The sequence below is a fragment of the Chaetodon trifascialis genome, chromosome 18, assembly GCF_039877785.1.
Source record: "Chaetodon trifascialis isolate fChaTrf1 chromosome 18, fChaTrf1.hap1, whole genome shotgun sequence".
NCBI classification, from domain to species: domain Eukaryota; kingdom Metazoa; phylum Chordata; class Actinopteri; order Chaetodontiformes; family Chaetodontidae; genus Chaetodon; species Chaetodon trifascialis.
The window spans coordinates 19,918,075-19,933,455 of record NC_092073.1 but is presented as its reverse complement, the minus strand read 5'-3'; the positions used below and the strand labels follow the sequence as shown (position 1 = coordinate 19,933,455).

Here is a 15,381-nt window from a genome sequence, read left to right as displayed (position 1 = left end):
GTGTTTAGATAGCCTCACCCCACAAGATCTCAAGAGAGCAAATGCTTTAGATTGATTGATTTTGTGCCTGAGAGCAGAGTATCAGGAGCAGCAACATCACCGTCAAAGCGTGTACATCTTGGGCTGAAGACTAGAGCGTCACTGCCCAGGGCTGACGAGATAAGCTTGTCAGTTAGCAGTGACAAGCTGAAACTGTGAGACAGAACAGTCCAACACAGAATAAAGTCTTTCTGCATTAAGGTATAAAGGACCTCCTTAAGGGAAATAGGTGCCACATTAGCAGAAGTGCCAGCATGAGGCTGATTAAAGTTCGGATGTCTGCTCGGGACTGATTTAGAAGTTTTATGACTCCCCTTCCCTCCCTTTTTCCCGCCTCGCTCGCTGCCCCTCGGCTGCTTTCATATGCTAATGGACGGGCGATTGTGTGGGCCAACAGCCTGGAATTCCTCTCCACAAAGGAGAAATGGAGATGGAAGGAGAGAGGGGAGAAAGGGACAGACAGACAGAGAGAAACCAGACAAAAGTGGGCCGATGCACATCAGAGGCCCAAATCACCGTCCAAAGAAGGGTTTGCTACAAGAGCACAAAGAGCCCGAGGGTGGCTTTCTACTCCAGTGTGTTTCCAGTGCATGTCAGTGTGCTATGCTAGTTTAGTTTTGCTGAGGGAAGCAATAAGCAATTATTTTAGATGTGTAGTAACTAGAAGCTTACTTTCTCCAATAATGGATTAATATTCAGTCTATATAATATAGAAAAAACTTCTCAGAACCCAAAAGAAGGCAAATCTCACTCCAAAACTGAAAGATATTACTTGTACTACCACCCTCAATAAAGGCGGGATTCTTGGCTAATCGTCATAGCAACGCTGTATGACATTGCCGTGACATCATCTTCAACATGCCACAAACGCGGGAACAATGGAGGATATCGAAGGGATGGCTGTCTGTCAAGGAGACGCACTTTGCTTCAGAAAAAGGCTGAAGGCAGCAAGTTTGGGAAATCCTTCATCAGAGCGAAGACATCGAGAGATTATTGATTGATTGTTTCAGCTTCAGAAACATGCAATAGATTAGTCAAAGAAATACTCTACAAATTAAATAATAAAAAAAAACACTGCATACAACCAACAAATTGTATCTTAGATCAAAAAAGCCTTGCAGGGCACATGCGAACCCTTCCCGCTGTGTTGGGTGTGGTCCTTCAGCTGACATCCCTGTAGTGGCGACCGATGCACCCGTGAGGAGGCCATCCCCCCGCCTCAAAAGCTCAGAGCCAGAGGCGTCGAAACAAAGAGGACACACACACACAACACCCTCACATCCAGCCAGCCACCTCAGCCCGACAACCCTTCAGAGACAGAGAGCAGGTGGGCCAATTAGAGTCCCCAGGGTCCCCCCACCCAGATGCGAGAGAAGCCCTGTATAATTGGTTTCCTCATCTATGAATTATTAATCCTGGTTGCTCTTTGAGGTTTTTGACAGAGTGGGGTCGTGACAGTGCATCCTCTGACACCCCGAGTCTCCTGTTTAACCCCCCAGCGCCGTGTCAGAACTACTCAGAACAAAGTGGGGACACTCAGACATATCCACGAACACACACAACAACCAGGGCTGGACTGACCCCGGCTATGATTGTTTTAGCTATAAAGAACGTCCTCCACAAGAGGAACTATGAAATGGTGTTGCTTGATTATGCTGCCCTTGTAAACTCTTATACTGATCATAGTTTCTGCTAAAATAGAGGCATAGTTTTGTGACCAAGGAATGAATCAGTCAAAAACCTGGATGATACGACCTCTGTTTCCTGGGGAGTTCTAGTTTTTGGGCTCCAACTAACGATTATTATCATTTAATCTGATGTGACAAAACGGTGAAAAAACGAAAACATTTCCAAGGCCAAAAGGTCTTACAAAAGTCTAAAGATATTCATTTTACAAAGATGTCAACAAGATGAGCAGCAGATCCTCTCATTGAAGAAGTTTTCACTATTTTTTGCTTAAAAACCAACAGAAACAAGTAATTAATTATGAAAGCAGCTGACAATCAGCATTCTGCTGATGGACTAATCCATTAATCAACTAATCGTTTCAGCTCTAAATACTTTAGTGACTGTCTTCCATTCGTTGTTCCACTGAGACTTATAAAGCTCAAACGATAACAAACCAAACATTTTGGTCGTGGCAGCACGTTAACAGAGCCGTGGCCTGGCTGTTATTGGTGGCAGTATTGTTGATTCCCTGGCTCCTCTCTCTCCGTCTCACACCAGGTGTTGGCCTGTAAATATTTCATGAGGCCTCTGTGCTGTGCTACTGGCGCACAAAGGCCGTTTTCAGCGCCTCGAACAGCAGAGGCTCTCTGGAAACAGAGGCCTATCAGTTCGGCCTGAGACGCAAACAATTTTCAGCACTGCTAAAATTAAATTAGGGGAAGGGGCATACCAGAGAGCAGCTCCACCGCAATGCTTGACACGGCAAGACTTCTTTACTCCTCACATCAGGCATTCCATGGCAAAACGAAAAAGGGGAGAGGGGAAAAAATGCACGAAACAATGAGCTGTCTGTGCGAGTTTCCAGGGAGAACGCCAAAAAGGCATGTCAGAGATATGAAGCGTTAGTACGGGTGCCAAGTTGACTTCTGTGCATATAGAGACAAATGGATACATACAAGAACGAACCACAAAGAGCGCTGTATGACCGAGAGAACGTCCACATTCATGGCTCAGATTCACAGGCGCGTACGCCATTTTCTGAACATAGACAGGCTGTGACCTTTGCACCCTTGCGCTTAACATCCTGTCACATTAACAAGGAACATCCTCCACAAGATTTTACCAGCCAGCCTTTGATCCAAAAGTAGCAGCTTTCCAAACTGCCAGCGGCGTGAATAGTTTCGACAGTTTTTCAACGCATTTTCAACGCACAGATGTTTAAATGAAGTCATTTAATACAACAAAGTCGATCTGAACTGGAGCCAAAAGACAGAGAGAGCTCATACTGAGGATCGTCCGTTAAATAACCCGATGAGACCGATTTTCTAAAATCAAGTTTGGTCTCGGGCCACCTGAGGCTGCATGAGGCACTCTGTCTGCAAGAGGAGGGACACTCAGAGGTCAGCATGCCTCGCACTCCAGAGTCTCCAGTTCCACACTGCACTACTGAATGAATGCTGGCTATTAATACACGAGATGTCAGGGATGCCTTTCCTGGAGATCTCCGCAGAGAAACAGGGGACGGGGAGGAAGCTCATAAAAAGGGTGAGGAGGGGTCACTAAAATCTAAAAGGTAGAAAAGAGTAGAAAAACCTGTTGCACATCCAGCTGCAGAAGCTTTACTGGTGGGTAGCCTGGTGTTTGGAGAGGCTGTCCTGCAGCCAGGAGGTTATTATTCTGACGCCCTTATAGTTGCCAGTTGGCCATACTGTATGATGCAGAGGCCTAATGGTTAGGATGTATATTGCAACGTCTGCAGCTGATTTCAGAAAGGAACCTATGTTGCAGACTTAACAGTCACCGTTAATAAAAGGCTAAAGATGACAAAACAATATTAAAAAACCAAGTAATCCCCTAATTGTCCAGTCAGTCCTTTGATAAAATGCTTAAAAAGCAAAGAGAAAACTGACCTGATTGTTCCAGGCGCAGTACAGATCACAGATCAGACTCCAGTTGTTGTTGATCATACAGTCGAGGACTTTAAGATGAGCCATTTTTTACTCTTCACTGAAGAAATCCAAGCCGGCCAAGCACCTGCCCGTCAGCTGTGTGTACCAAACCCCGCTGTGCCCGGCGGCGCCCTGCTGGCGGCGACGCTCCTCGATGCCACCTTGACGGAGAGGAGGGTGCAAGGAGGCGAGAGGGAACCGTCAGCAGAAGGCAAAGGGTGCATCTCCGTGCCCATCTGCGAGCCCAGCGGGCGTCCTATCTGCCGTGGCCATCGCCCCAGCCGCGCCTCATTAGCAGTATGTTAATGATTGGTGCAGCGCAAAAACTCAGGGGATTATCTTAGCACGAAAAAAAAAATCAGCCTCCTGCTTGAGAGAGTGATCCAGGAGAGGCGTCACTACGCTTACGCAGCAGACTGCAGGCTGACCGGAGGAGGAGAAGATTAAAAGACGATGCACTTTTCTTGTCATCTGCCGTTGCGTTTTGGTAACGCTGCCTCTCTTTGATTCCCTCTGCGTGTCTTCCTGTGACGGTGCCTCTTCCCAGCTGGCTGTGCCTGCCGGCGCTCGTCTCTGCGGCGGTACCAGGCTGAGGCAGCCTGAGAGTCGGAGCTGCAGAGGCTCACTCTAAATCATCACGCATCAGGCCGCAATGCAGGACAGACGATGAAGAGCGGACTTCCCTCTCCTCTGTCTGACTCTGCTGCACACAGCCGGGGGAAAGGCAAAGGTCTCTCATTAAAGTGAAAATGCACCTGAGGCTTCGGACGCCTCAAGAGGTTTTAAGTCATCTCTGTGATCCTGAGAAAATGTGCAGAGGGCTGTGCGAGCTCTCTGCCTCTCACCCCAAACCTTCACTTTGCCGGCAATGCGGGACTCTATCCCGTCGGAGTTATTTATTTCATTACTCTGCAAAAAAAAAAGCGTCACCCTTCTTTGCAGGGGGAAGACTCCCCGACTGAAGGCAAGAGGTGTGCCGCAGCCCCCCCACCACCACCATTGCAAAGCAAAGACTCAAGCTGGCTCTCTTTCAGTAAGTAAATGCACATCAAGTTAAAGACTTCCTCTCCCCGTGGGATGTCAAAGAAATCAAGCTTTTGAGGGAGGAAAATATGCCGGAAATGCACGAAGGGAGAATTAGGAAACTACTGGATGCCAGTAAATAGTTGTCTGGGATTGTTTATGTTCCTTCCACCCTTTGATGCTGTATGATGTCCAGATGGTTGTGATTGTGGCATTAGCTGTAAGGCGGCATCATCAGTGAGATGCTCAGAGCTCACTTCAAATGAGAAACGCCACTACCACTTCGGAGCAAAGACACGCCTGAAGTGGCGCTAAAGATATCCATGCATTTTTAATAATCCTTTAGTGAATTGTGTCACTCCAGCCTTTTTTCTGTTTCTCCAAACACAGGGATCAATAGACCACAAAAGCTCAATATACACTGTGGATAAGGTCATCTAAAATCACTGTGACAAGGCTGGTAATTACATTCAGCAACGTGTAGCTGCAAGCTTTCATTCAGCAGCGGTCGTACTGTCATGCAAAGTATTCCCGTGCACTAAATCGTGTGTAAAACTGCAAATATATATATCAAATAAAGATATATCACAAGAAGATAAGCAAAGACAACTTGAGTGATAATTGAGACACCAGACTCTGTGTTAGGTCGGGAGGCTACGCACACAGTCTGGTCAGAAAGGTCAGCCATGTCCCACAGGCCATACTGAGTGACCAGACATGGCAACCCTGGGCCCCACAGCACACTATCAACAGACCAGATGGGGTGGGGACTCTCCTCTGCTTAACCCACCTAGTGTTTCCCCGTGATCAACACACCTCTGTGCTTCCTTTAACTTCGGCCTCTGTGCGAATGATTCACTGGAAATTGTGATTGTTCTCATACTGAAGTTAAGAAGCACGTCTTGGCTGTTGTCAGACAGCCTCAGCAGGACAAATCAAAAACCTTGTTTTTGCATTCATCACACAGAGGGAAAAACATATAAGACATGACCAAGACAAACTGACAAAGACCCAAGATGCTTACAGCGTGACGTCAGTCCAAACCGCCCAGCTGTCTGCAAAGCGCCAGATTTCTCTTGGCAAAATGAAGCACATCAAGTCCCCATTTTGCTATCTTACGCTCACAAAACCTCAGAAATGCTTAAGAAGTCAAACGGATTAATACAAGCAAATCTACCGAGATCTGCTCCAGCAACACAAAACATGTACCAGGCAAATCCAACAAATCGGCTAAAGCATGGCGACGTTCCAATATCGTAAACTACTTTTTTAATGAGATGAAAAAGCATCAAAACATTATTATTGAATCTATAAAACACCCATGATGCAGTGTGTAAAAGAGGACTTGCTTTGTCTTCATAAAACCGATTTACTTGCAAATTTTCACTTTAGTCCAAATGACCTCGTGCTGGAGATACATGAAAACCTAATAAGATACAAGTGTCTGTGAACAACATCCATACAATAAACCTCTGTGACATCATGCAGCAACATGTGCACAAGCCGCGGCTGCAAACACCCCCCATCACAAACCAAGTAAAAGCATGTGCCCTACCCCCACGCTGAAGCCAATATAATCCAATCAATTCTGAGTTATGGATCTCGTGGTCAGCCAGTCCCCCAGCATTCAAAACAACAGAGAGCGCATGCATGCTTTAAAGATGTTCGAGGTTACATCATTTCACTGACGTCAGGCTCACAAATGTAACTCCATGACAGTCATGTGGGGACCTGGAGCTTATTGAGGGGGGGGTGACAGAGGAGCTGGGTTATTAAATCCAGTCAACAGCTTAATCCACAGCAGTGCAGCCCAGTTCATTCAGGCTGCAGGTGGGAGTTAAGTCTCCATCAGGGGTTGGTGGGATTCAATCTGCGATTTTTAGAGCTTGAGCTCAAGATTATCATCATTTTTGATGAATCTGTTGCCGGAAAATGGTGAAAAAGCCCATCACAGGCTCCCAGAACCCAACATTATCTCTTCAACTCGCTTGTTCTATGAACATCTATCCAAAATGTAAACATTTCCAATAATAGAAAACTGAGAAAAGCAGCTGTTGAAACTCTTGGTTTCAGAACTAGCGATCTTCCCATTAGCGCTGAGGGACTCAAAAACTTGTTGCTGGCGTTTCCCTTTCCACACTCCTACCTGTCGGATACTCTTTAGACTGTCTCGAGAGCTCTGAAAATAATCAAAGTTTACATTTCTGAGACTCCAAATCTGTGTACAATTATATTTTAGCATTCTTGGATCCAAATAACCCAAGATTTGAGTGTTTTAACTGACAGCATGTTGGCGTTTTCTAAGACGACATAAACCCAGCGGTTTTTCTAGCAATAACTGCCGGTCTACAATAAAGCAGTTGTGGTCAATTTGGGGGAATTATATTTACTGTCATAAATGACTCACTTTAAGTCTTGAACTCGAGAGGCTTCCACCGCTAATCGGAGAAGACGGGAGCTCCAAAAACAGAGCGGCCCTGCCATTCCGTGGCTTCTCTGCCATCCATTCATGAAATCGTTCCTTCATCAGGGTGCCCTTGTTCGTTTCCACTGCTGACGCTGACAGGAAATAATGCGGTTTCCTGCCAAGACCTCAAAGCCCACACTAACATCGCGGGGCTGAGATATGTCCTGATAACACCCTGTTATATAAGGGTGGATGAAAAACAAATGCCGCTCGTCCACACGTGGTTTTGTGCAGTTTAACGTACAGAGTAAAAAAGTAACAGGAGTCACAGGAAAACACCGGAGGGACAGGCTGAAAGATGGTGAATCATGTGAAACGTACGGTGACACTGCACACTGTATTTATTATCTGCCAGTCAATACACAGCGCGTTACTTCATTTGTGAAGGATGATAAATACCACCTTAAGAAATTAGGTTTGGAGATAAACTGGGTGCTTTATGGTAACACACACCCACACACACACACACACACACACACACACACACACACACACACACACACACACACACACACACACACACACACACACACACACACACACACACACACACACACTCATGGCTGTTGTCTGTCATGTCTCGGAGCCAAAGATAGAGGCCGATAGCTGGCGAGTGTTTTGACGGATACGCCGTGGGCATGTGTAATGGATAGCGTCTCAGCCTCACTGAGCATTAGACTGGTTCTGTTCTGCCTGTCTGACCCCTCCCCACCCCACCCCCCACCCCCACACTCTCACCATCTTCCTCTGCCCTCCCCTTATTTATTGGAGGGATGGGGGCATCCAGGCAGAAGAGGCTGGAACACTGAGCCAATTGGCAAAAGAGGGAACTAAAAAAAGACGGGGAGCGAAAGAAAAAAGGCATTTTTTCCAGTGGTTTAACTCTGATCTGCATCGACACCCCTGCCCTCTTCCTGCGAGCATCCATCCATCAATCATCCACCCATGCCTGTGGCCAGTGGAATAATGGCATCTAGTGTGACTGCGGCCAATCTGGGTGTTTTAGACGACTAAAGGGTGACACGAGGAGCCATGCCGAGCGCGAGCGTCACCTCTCCACAAGAGGAAAGAGATAAGGGGGCCGCCCGACGCACAAATGCACACGCAGTTTCGGGTGACCTTGAGCCTGATGTGGCGAACGTACAGATTTCCCTTTTTGTCTTTTCCAGGAAAAAATAGCCACAATAGCTGGGAAGTTTGATTGCGATAACAGATGCCAAAACACGCACTCCGGTTTCAGTTTGACGATAACTGTCGGGCCAATCTGGCGTTTCCAAACCGGGGAAACCCTTCTTCACATAGCATGCTGCCTGTTATTCCCGAAACGCTTTGGCTCTGTGGGTGCGTGTGCTAAAACAGAATCCAGGTCACGTCCAGGTCAGCGTCTTGTTTGCTGAATGGGAAAGAGCCCCGATGTGCTGCACGACACACATTTGCTTTTCAAATGTATGCAAATGAAAATGGTTTTGTCGCCGCTCTGATTGATGAACTGCCACGGCTCTAAACGCTGATAAACGTGGAGGTCATTTCCTTTTGGAGACACTGTAATCTCTCCTGCGGCGGTTTTTTGTTTCCTCACAAGGACTAAAATAAATCGTCAGACTGTAAAAAGTGAGATCATGGTGAGATTAATGAGGGCTGGGATGTGACGCTGGAAATGTTAGCAGCTTTTTGACAGCAGCTGGGTTTACTGTATGTGGAGGTTTTCTAGTTTCCACAGAAAAAACAAGTCTCAAACGGGACAAACTGACCACCGTCGCATTCCCCGGCCCTTAAAATGACACCGTCCCGACCGACGCTCACATGCTCACTGCTTGTAACAGCAGAAAATGCACGCCGATTCCAGTACAGTGATTCCATTTTTCCCTCTCCGACACACACAGCATTCATCTTTCCACGGGTTAAATATAGCACCGCTAAAAACACGCGGGAATAGAGGACGGGTGAAAGACAAGCATGTGGACGGGGGAGGAAAAAAAAAAAGAGCAGGGGTTTATGGAGTTGGGAGGGGCTATATTTAGAGCCAAGCACAGAGCATCACCAGCACTCACAGCACCACCAATGGTCTCATCCGCCCCAACGTGAGCGAGGGATGTGATCAATAAATGCTGTTTTTCTTTACAGCTCCCCTTCCCTTTATCCACTGTTTTTCTTTTCTATGTGCCCTGACAACACAAGTTTATATTAGAGGTTTTTTTGCTGATTGAAACTGAGAACCTAAAACTGAGTGAAGAAGAGATGGAGGGAGCATATGACTCTACTACTGACCAAAATCCAAAGATAGTCAGTTTCTAATGACATAAAACTACTGAGAAAAGCTGCAACTCCTCACACTGGAGAAGCTGGAAATTGGGGAATTTGGGGCATTTTTACTCAATTTATACGATGAAATCACAGAGGCGAGATCTCAGTCAAGGTGCAACTGCAGCTATAGAGCCAGCCACTCTACTTATGTTTTTCAATCAAAAAAGGCCCAAAATTCATCAGTTTCAGCTTCAGATGTTGCACAAATGTCCCCTATTTTTCCACATTTAATGGCAGATGAATTGATAATGAAAACAAAGTGGCTGCAGCGAGAAAGTCACTTTGTTCATCAATCTTTTTTTCAATTGTCTTCCTCTACAATGCGTAGATCTGAGCCTCAGCTGCATCCTAACTGCTAGCATCAGTGTGACAGCAGGTCAAGCGAGGTAGAGAATGTGAATGAGGCAGAGAGAGAGAGAGAGAGAGAGAGAGAGAGAGAGAGAGAGAGAGAGAGAGGCAGACGCTGTACACGTGGGGTGTTTTTCTCTTAATGACGGGGGCAGCTGTGCCTAAATTACCCCAGCGCTGCTGCCATCGCTTTGGCGGTAGCAGGGCGTGGTTGGTTGTCTGTATGTTGTCTGTATGTGTAAGTCTGTAAGGGGGATGGGGGTGGTCTCAGAGAAGACACCCCTCGCAATCTCCCTCATTAGCGAGCCGAGATGATGCAGAGGAGTGGGGAGCCTCGTCCCGCCCGGGGTCTCATCTCACATCAGACCCCAGGGGGGCGGGGAGAGCAGTTCATAAGCAGTGAAGCTTGAAAGTTGGGGCGAGATTTGTGTTTGCGTTGCAGGAGGCATCAGGCAGATAAAGACCTGCCTCGCTCCTGTGCCAAACCCAGAGCTGCAAACAATCAGCGCTGACTCACAGGTGACTCACAGCTGCAGACACGGTGCCAAAACTGATCTGCTCTTCAGGTCATTAACAAACCGATGGATGCAAATTTCACTTTCTATCAAGGCATCCTGGTGATTCGGTGTGCAACCATGCACCTGCAAAGTGTTTTATTTTTATTCTGCAGTCCTTCTGCACATCTTCCTTGTGCCTATTTTCAACCAACAGAGCTGAAAAAATCCTTAAAAATCAGACGCTGTCTGTGGGTTTGGCTGACTCGACGCTAACCAAAGCTCGAGAGCATCAGACTCGAAGAAGTGAGCGGAGAAGCAGCTCGTGTTGGGAAGTAATTGATGTATTTTTGATGCTTCTGCTCAACAGCTGGGAGCCTGGTAGGCTGTGGTGGCTGCAGTTTTGCTCAGCGATGGAGAGTTAAGTGATGTTACGGGAAACATTAATTAGATTGCAGAGATGGATGTGAGGAAAACCACATTGCAGTTGCACTTTAAGCAGCCTGACAAGAAGACAGAAAACTGCTCAGTCCTGTCTCTTCATCTCAGAGACTCTGCCTGACTTCGTCGGCTTTCTTGATCTAACGGTGCCACGACCAAACTGCCTGAAACGGCTCTTGTCTCTGACGAACATTAATCCTGCTCAAGCTTCTCCTGAAGACCTTTTCAAACAAACATCCACGTCCTGTGCTCCGTCAGCTGTTTCAGAAACTCCGACACCGTTCGGATGCTGCTTTACCTCTGTCCCAAAGATTCATGTCGTCCATCCTCAGCTAGTTCTGACATTGTAAGAGGATTACAGACACACACACACAGATTTGTGTGTTGCCATTTTCTGATGACGGATTAATCCAAAACATGCCACCGCTGCAATGCTGTTATGACATGCATCAAGCCTAGCTGGACTCTGATGATGATTATGATGATGTAACCACTGAAGCTACCCTAAGAGGAAAAGGATGAGCTTTACAATGTGCCATTTATGAGAGGTTGGCATGCAGACCCACGAAAGACCCAGTAAGATTAGCGCAGCAAGTATAAAACTCTCTTTGTGCACTTTAACAGTTGTCAGAGTGGGGAAGAAATGAACTTAGTCACCCCGAGCGCTGGCAGATGCGATGTGCTGCGCAACACTTAGCTCACACTCACTCTGTTTCCCTCTGAGTGCTCGACACACTTTGCAACTTCTGCAGCACGTCGCGAGTTTCCTGAAAGTGACAACACCTTTGAAACAGCACTGATGAAGTTACAGTCGCTAATTAGTCCGGTGGTTTTCATCGATGAGTCAGATGTTTCCAGGTGAAGGTTACAACTAATGAATTACAGGCAAGCGTTTTCCACTCAAGTCAAGTAGCACAAGGCTTGCATTGTGTCGAAAATAGACGCTCCATAAGGAATCCAGCAAAAGTGCACACCAATTTAGGATTATTACTACTGTCTGCACAACTGTCAAAGGTCACACAATCTACTTATCTGATATGTCAGCAGATGCACGCTACACAACCATGCACGCTTGCAAAAAGCACAGACTGCACAGCGAACCCCAATATTCTGGGATTCAGACACGTCTCCATCCGAAGTCCTACCTCACAAGACGGAGTCACGGCTCTGCGTTTGCTCTCTTCATCGTCCTGTGGTGAATCACTCCAACGTGCTGCCATCATTTCATTTCAAACAGCAGAGGAGGAAGAAGTCCTTTAGAGACCACATGGAGGTGAGGAGGACGAAGCCAAAAAAAATTTAAAAAAAAAAAGAAAAAGGAAAAGGAAAAAGATCCTAATCCACACCGTCCTCCTTCTTCATGTCCATCAGAGGCGGAAATCTAAACACAAAGTGCACAAGTTAGTGAAATAAATGCAGTCCAAAAGAGGAAAGAAACACTCTGTCCCTGCAGGTCCGAGGGACAAATATCACAGACTTGTACCCAGGATGTAAGCTGGACGTCCAAGTGCAGCCAAATATCAGCACCATGAGCAAAAACAGCCACAGGACAACACATGAAATGCATTTTAGGGAAGATACTATAGCCATTAAAAGTCACATCGAAGCTCCAAGTCCATGAATTTATGATGAGCCTGGTCAACCAAGGACAGCCCAGCGTCTCCTGACTCTGAATGAGGGATACTATTCACAAATTACAGCCAAATTATAACTATCTGGAGATCACTATAAACCCTGAGAGCATGACAAATATTAAGGATGGAGCCTTAAAAATAAAGTACACTGAGATCAATAAACCAACAGGAATATTATACTGATTTTCCAGTTAATGTTTACGGTTCATCTAATATTTGTTTTCAATTAAGGGAGAGTGCATTTGGCCAGAGGTGGGCACAGTCGAGGCTTTGTGTTAATTATTTTTCCACCCTGGATCACAAATTTAAATAAAATGCCTGACAGGAGACGTTTCTGTAATATTATTCACGCATAAGGAGGAAAAAACGAGACGTGCGTGTCGAGTAAAAGCGGGATTCGTGGCTCTCTGTGAGGGGAAAGTGCACAAGACATCCAGGTTTGCGCTGTAATAAAAGCGCACCAGCCATCATCAATTAACCCATAAGCTAAATATAAACAGCCAGGATAAGATGCTAAACACTCTGTTTCTTAAGACATGACACAAATACAGCAAAACGACCAATCTGCTTTAATTCTCCGGCCGTTTTAAGGGAGAAAACCCCCCCTTGGCGCTGATACTACGGGCAGCTGTTGACAAATACTAGCTAACCAGGCGGACGACAGGTTGTTGCTGGGGCTGTAAATGTGAACAACACCGAAACCTACCTGTTAAAAAATCAGAAATTACTCCGAAATGACACAACAAACACGCTGTCCATGTTTCTGGGAAGAGCCGGGTGTTCGTTAAAAGCCTCCGTCCGTCCAAATATGGGTTAAAAGGGCTGTCAAGAGATTACAAAGCGGGATATTCAGTCTCCTTTTAGCGCTACGCTGGCTGACCGCTGAGGCTCACTACCTGTTAGGAAAAACACACTGGAAAAAACACGGTAAACGCCCTTCAGTGTGCATTTCTTCATCAGGCAGACCCCGCCAAAAATAAACCTCTGGTGTTCATTCATTTCCCATCATTTCCGAGCTTCAATTCGACGCTAAAACAGTCAAAATACAAACAAAAAAGTAACGTACTCCTATGTGGTCCCGGTTGGCGGCGCGACAATCTGTAGGTAGATGGACGAATCTCCCGACTCAGTCGAAACCCCGCCCCCTCCACTTCCCCCTTTCGAGGCGTCGTCCAATCGGAGGGCCAGTTTAAATTTGGAATTTTTAAGCGGGCCAATTGGAGGTGTTGTTACATAACAATTCTAATAAAGTGTGGAAGCTGGTCCTGTCTGGTAACTGGCTGAAAATCACTACAGTGTTCCTACATGGTCCCTTTGGTCTTTACTGCAGTGGTGGAAAGTAACGAAGTACATTTACTCGTGTACTGTGGTCAAGCACAATTTTGAGGCGCTTGTTCTTTATTTGAGTTTTTCTATTATTTACTACTCAGGCAGAAATATCCAACATATATTTAACAGGAATATTTTTCACATTTTTCATACAAAGCAAAGCACCACATTTTATTGAATATGGTGCTTTGTGTCGGATAAAAATACCCATCACTAAATAAAGTAATTAAAATTTGCAACATTAAAATGATGCTATTGTAATATCTGTGACAATATAAACCTCTGAAATGGAGCATTCTGCAATTTGAATACTTTTCCTTTTAATATTTTATTTTTTTCTCAAGCAGAAATTTCATCATAGGACTTCTTAAAATAGTCACAGAGCCAGTTTTACTTTAGTAAAACATCTTTTATTTTATACTCCAATAGATTTGAGAGGGAAATATTGTACTTTTCATTTTTCTATATAATAATATGAAACTATATAAAGGACAGTTTATCTATTTATTATGCATAATGAGTACTTTTACTTGCAAAACATGCACTATTAAGATTTTTAATATTTTTGTACTTTTGCTTCAGTAAGATTTTGACTGTGTGAATACATCTTATACCACTAATGGAACATGACTGGTGTTAATGACGTTCACAGAGACGCACTCACACACAATAATCAGCTCGCCATGAGCTGGTAAACACGTTATTCCCACACTCTGTCATTAGGTCTTTCAGACCTCTACAGTGAGCAAATGAGGGACACCACTGAGGGACGCGAGGAAAAGCCCTCAGGCCCACACATAGGCTGAACTCTCCAATTTCCCAGCATTCAACTGGTGAAACATATTTGCCTATCCATTATCAACTGTAACTGCAGTGTCCTTAACTTTATTATGGTGACATCTAGGGCATGGCAGCCACATGGGACTCCTCAGAGCATGAAAAAAAGGGCTGCACAGCTGATCCAGACAAAGACAAAGGCTGACAGTGTTCTGTTTGCAGGCTACTCCAGCAGGACAATAGAAGATAGGACAATAGGACTCCTTTGACCCATACTGTGGTGAGGTTTCCCTGGTTTCAGAGAGGAGCTATTGTCTAAAGAGCTGGTGCACCCTCATCCAGACAATGGAGAACTTAAACTGATGTAAGTGGGACTCTGCATTATGTGATAACATGAGGTTCATATTCACTTAATGCAATTTGTTTATCAAACCCACACCACATTATTAATGCAGCAGCTTGTTGATTTGACATAAAGAGCAACTGTGCATCTGAAACAAAACTCGTTATGACGACTTCAGTTTTCCCAGCGAAGCATTTAACATATGGAGACTTGCTGTTTTCCCACAAAAACAACTCACAAATCTGTATCTTTCTGGATTACATGTGTGTATAAAAATTCACAAGCAAACTATAAAAGTGTTTTACTGGTTCAACCAATTTAGGAGCCAACAGTGATTGTGTTTCTGTGGTACTTTCCCAAAAAAGCATTTGGCCCACTTGAGTCAGTGCACCCGTCCACCCTCCTCTGTGCAGCTTGAGACACACATGCAGCACACTGTTGTTTTTATGAATGGCAAACTGAGGATTTCAGATCAATGAACAAGGCTCACTGAGGAGTTGTTGTAGGTCTGTAATCTGCTTTAATGACCGAATGCATGTCTTCTGCACGGTCTAAGGTGCTGATG

At 45.4% G+C, this 15,381-nt stretch overlaps 1 protein-coding gene across 2 annotated transcripts in view; it reads right to left on the bottom strand.

The window, feature by feature from the left end:
- arhgap21a (Rho GTPase activating protein 21a) overlaps positions 1-13,467 on the bottom strand; it is a 75,516-nt gene extending 62,049 nt beyond the window's left edge. The window contains exons 1-2 of one of the 2 annotated variants that reach the window (XM_070986578.1): positions 13,074-13,467; positions 11,879-12,114 (exon numbers count right to left, since the gene is read on the bottom strand). In XM_070986578.1, coding sequence (XP_070842679.1) covers positions 11,879-11,956 — 78 coding nt within the window. In that variant the 5' untranslated portion in view covers positions 11,957-12,114; positions 13,074-13,467. Of the gene's footprint in view, positions 1-3,617; positions 3,760-11,878; positions 12,115-13,073 lie in introns of those variants that run through there. The other variant, XM_070986577.1, reaches the window with a different exon arrangement.
- Between the last annotated feature and the right edge of the window lie 1,914 nt (positions 13,468-15,381).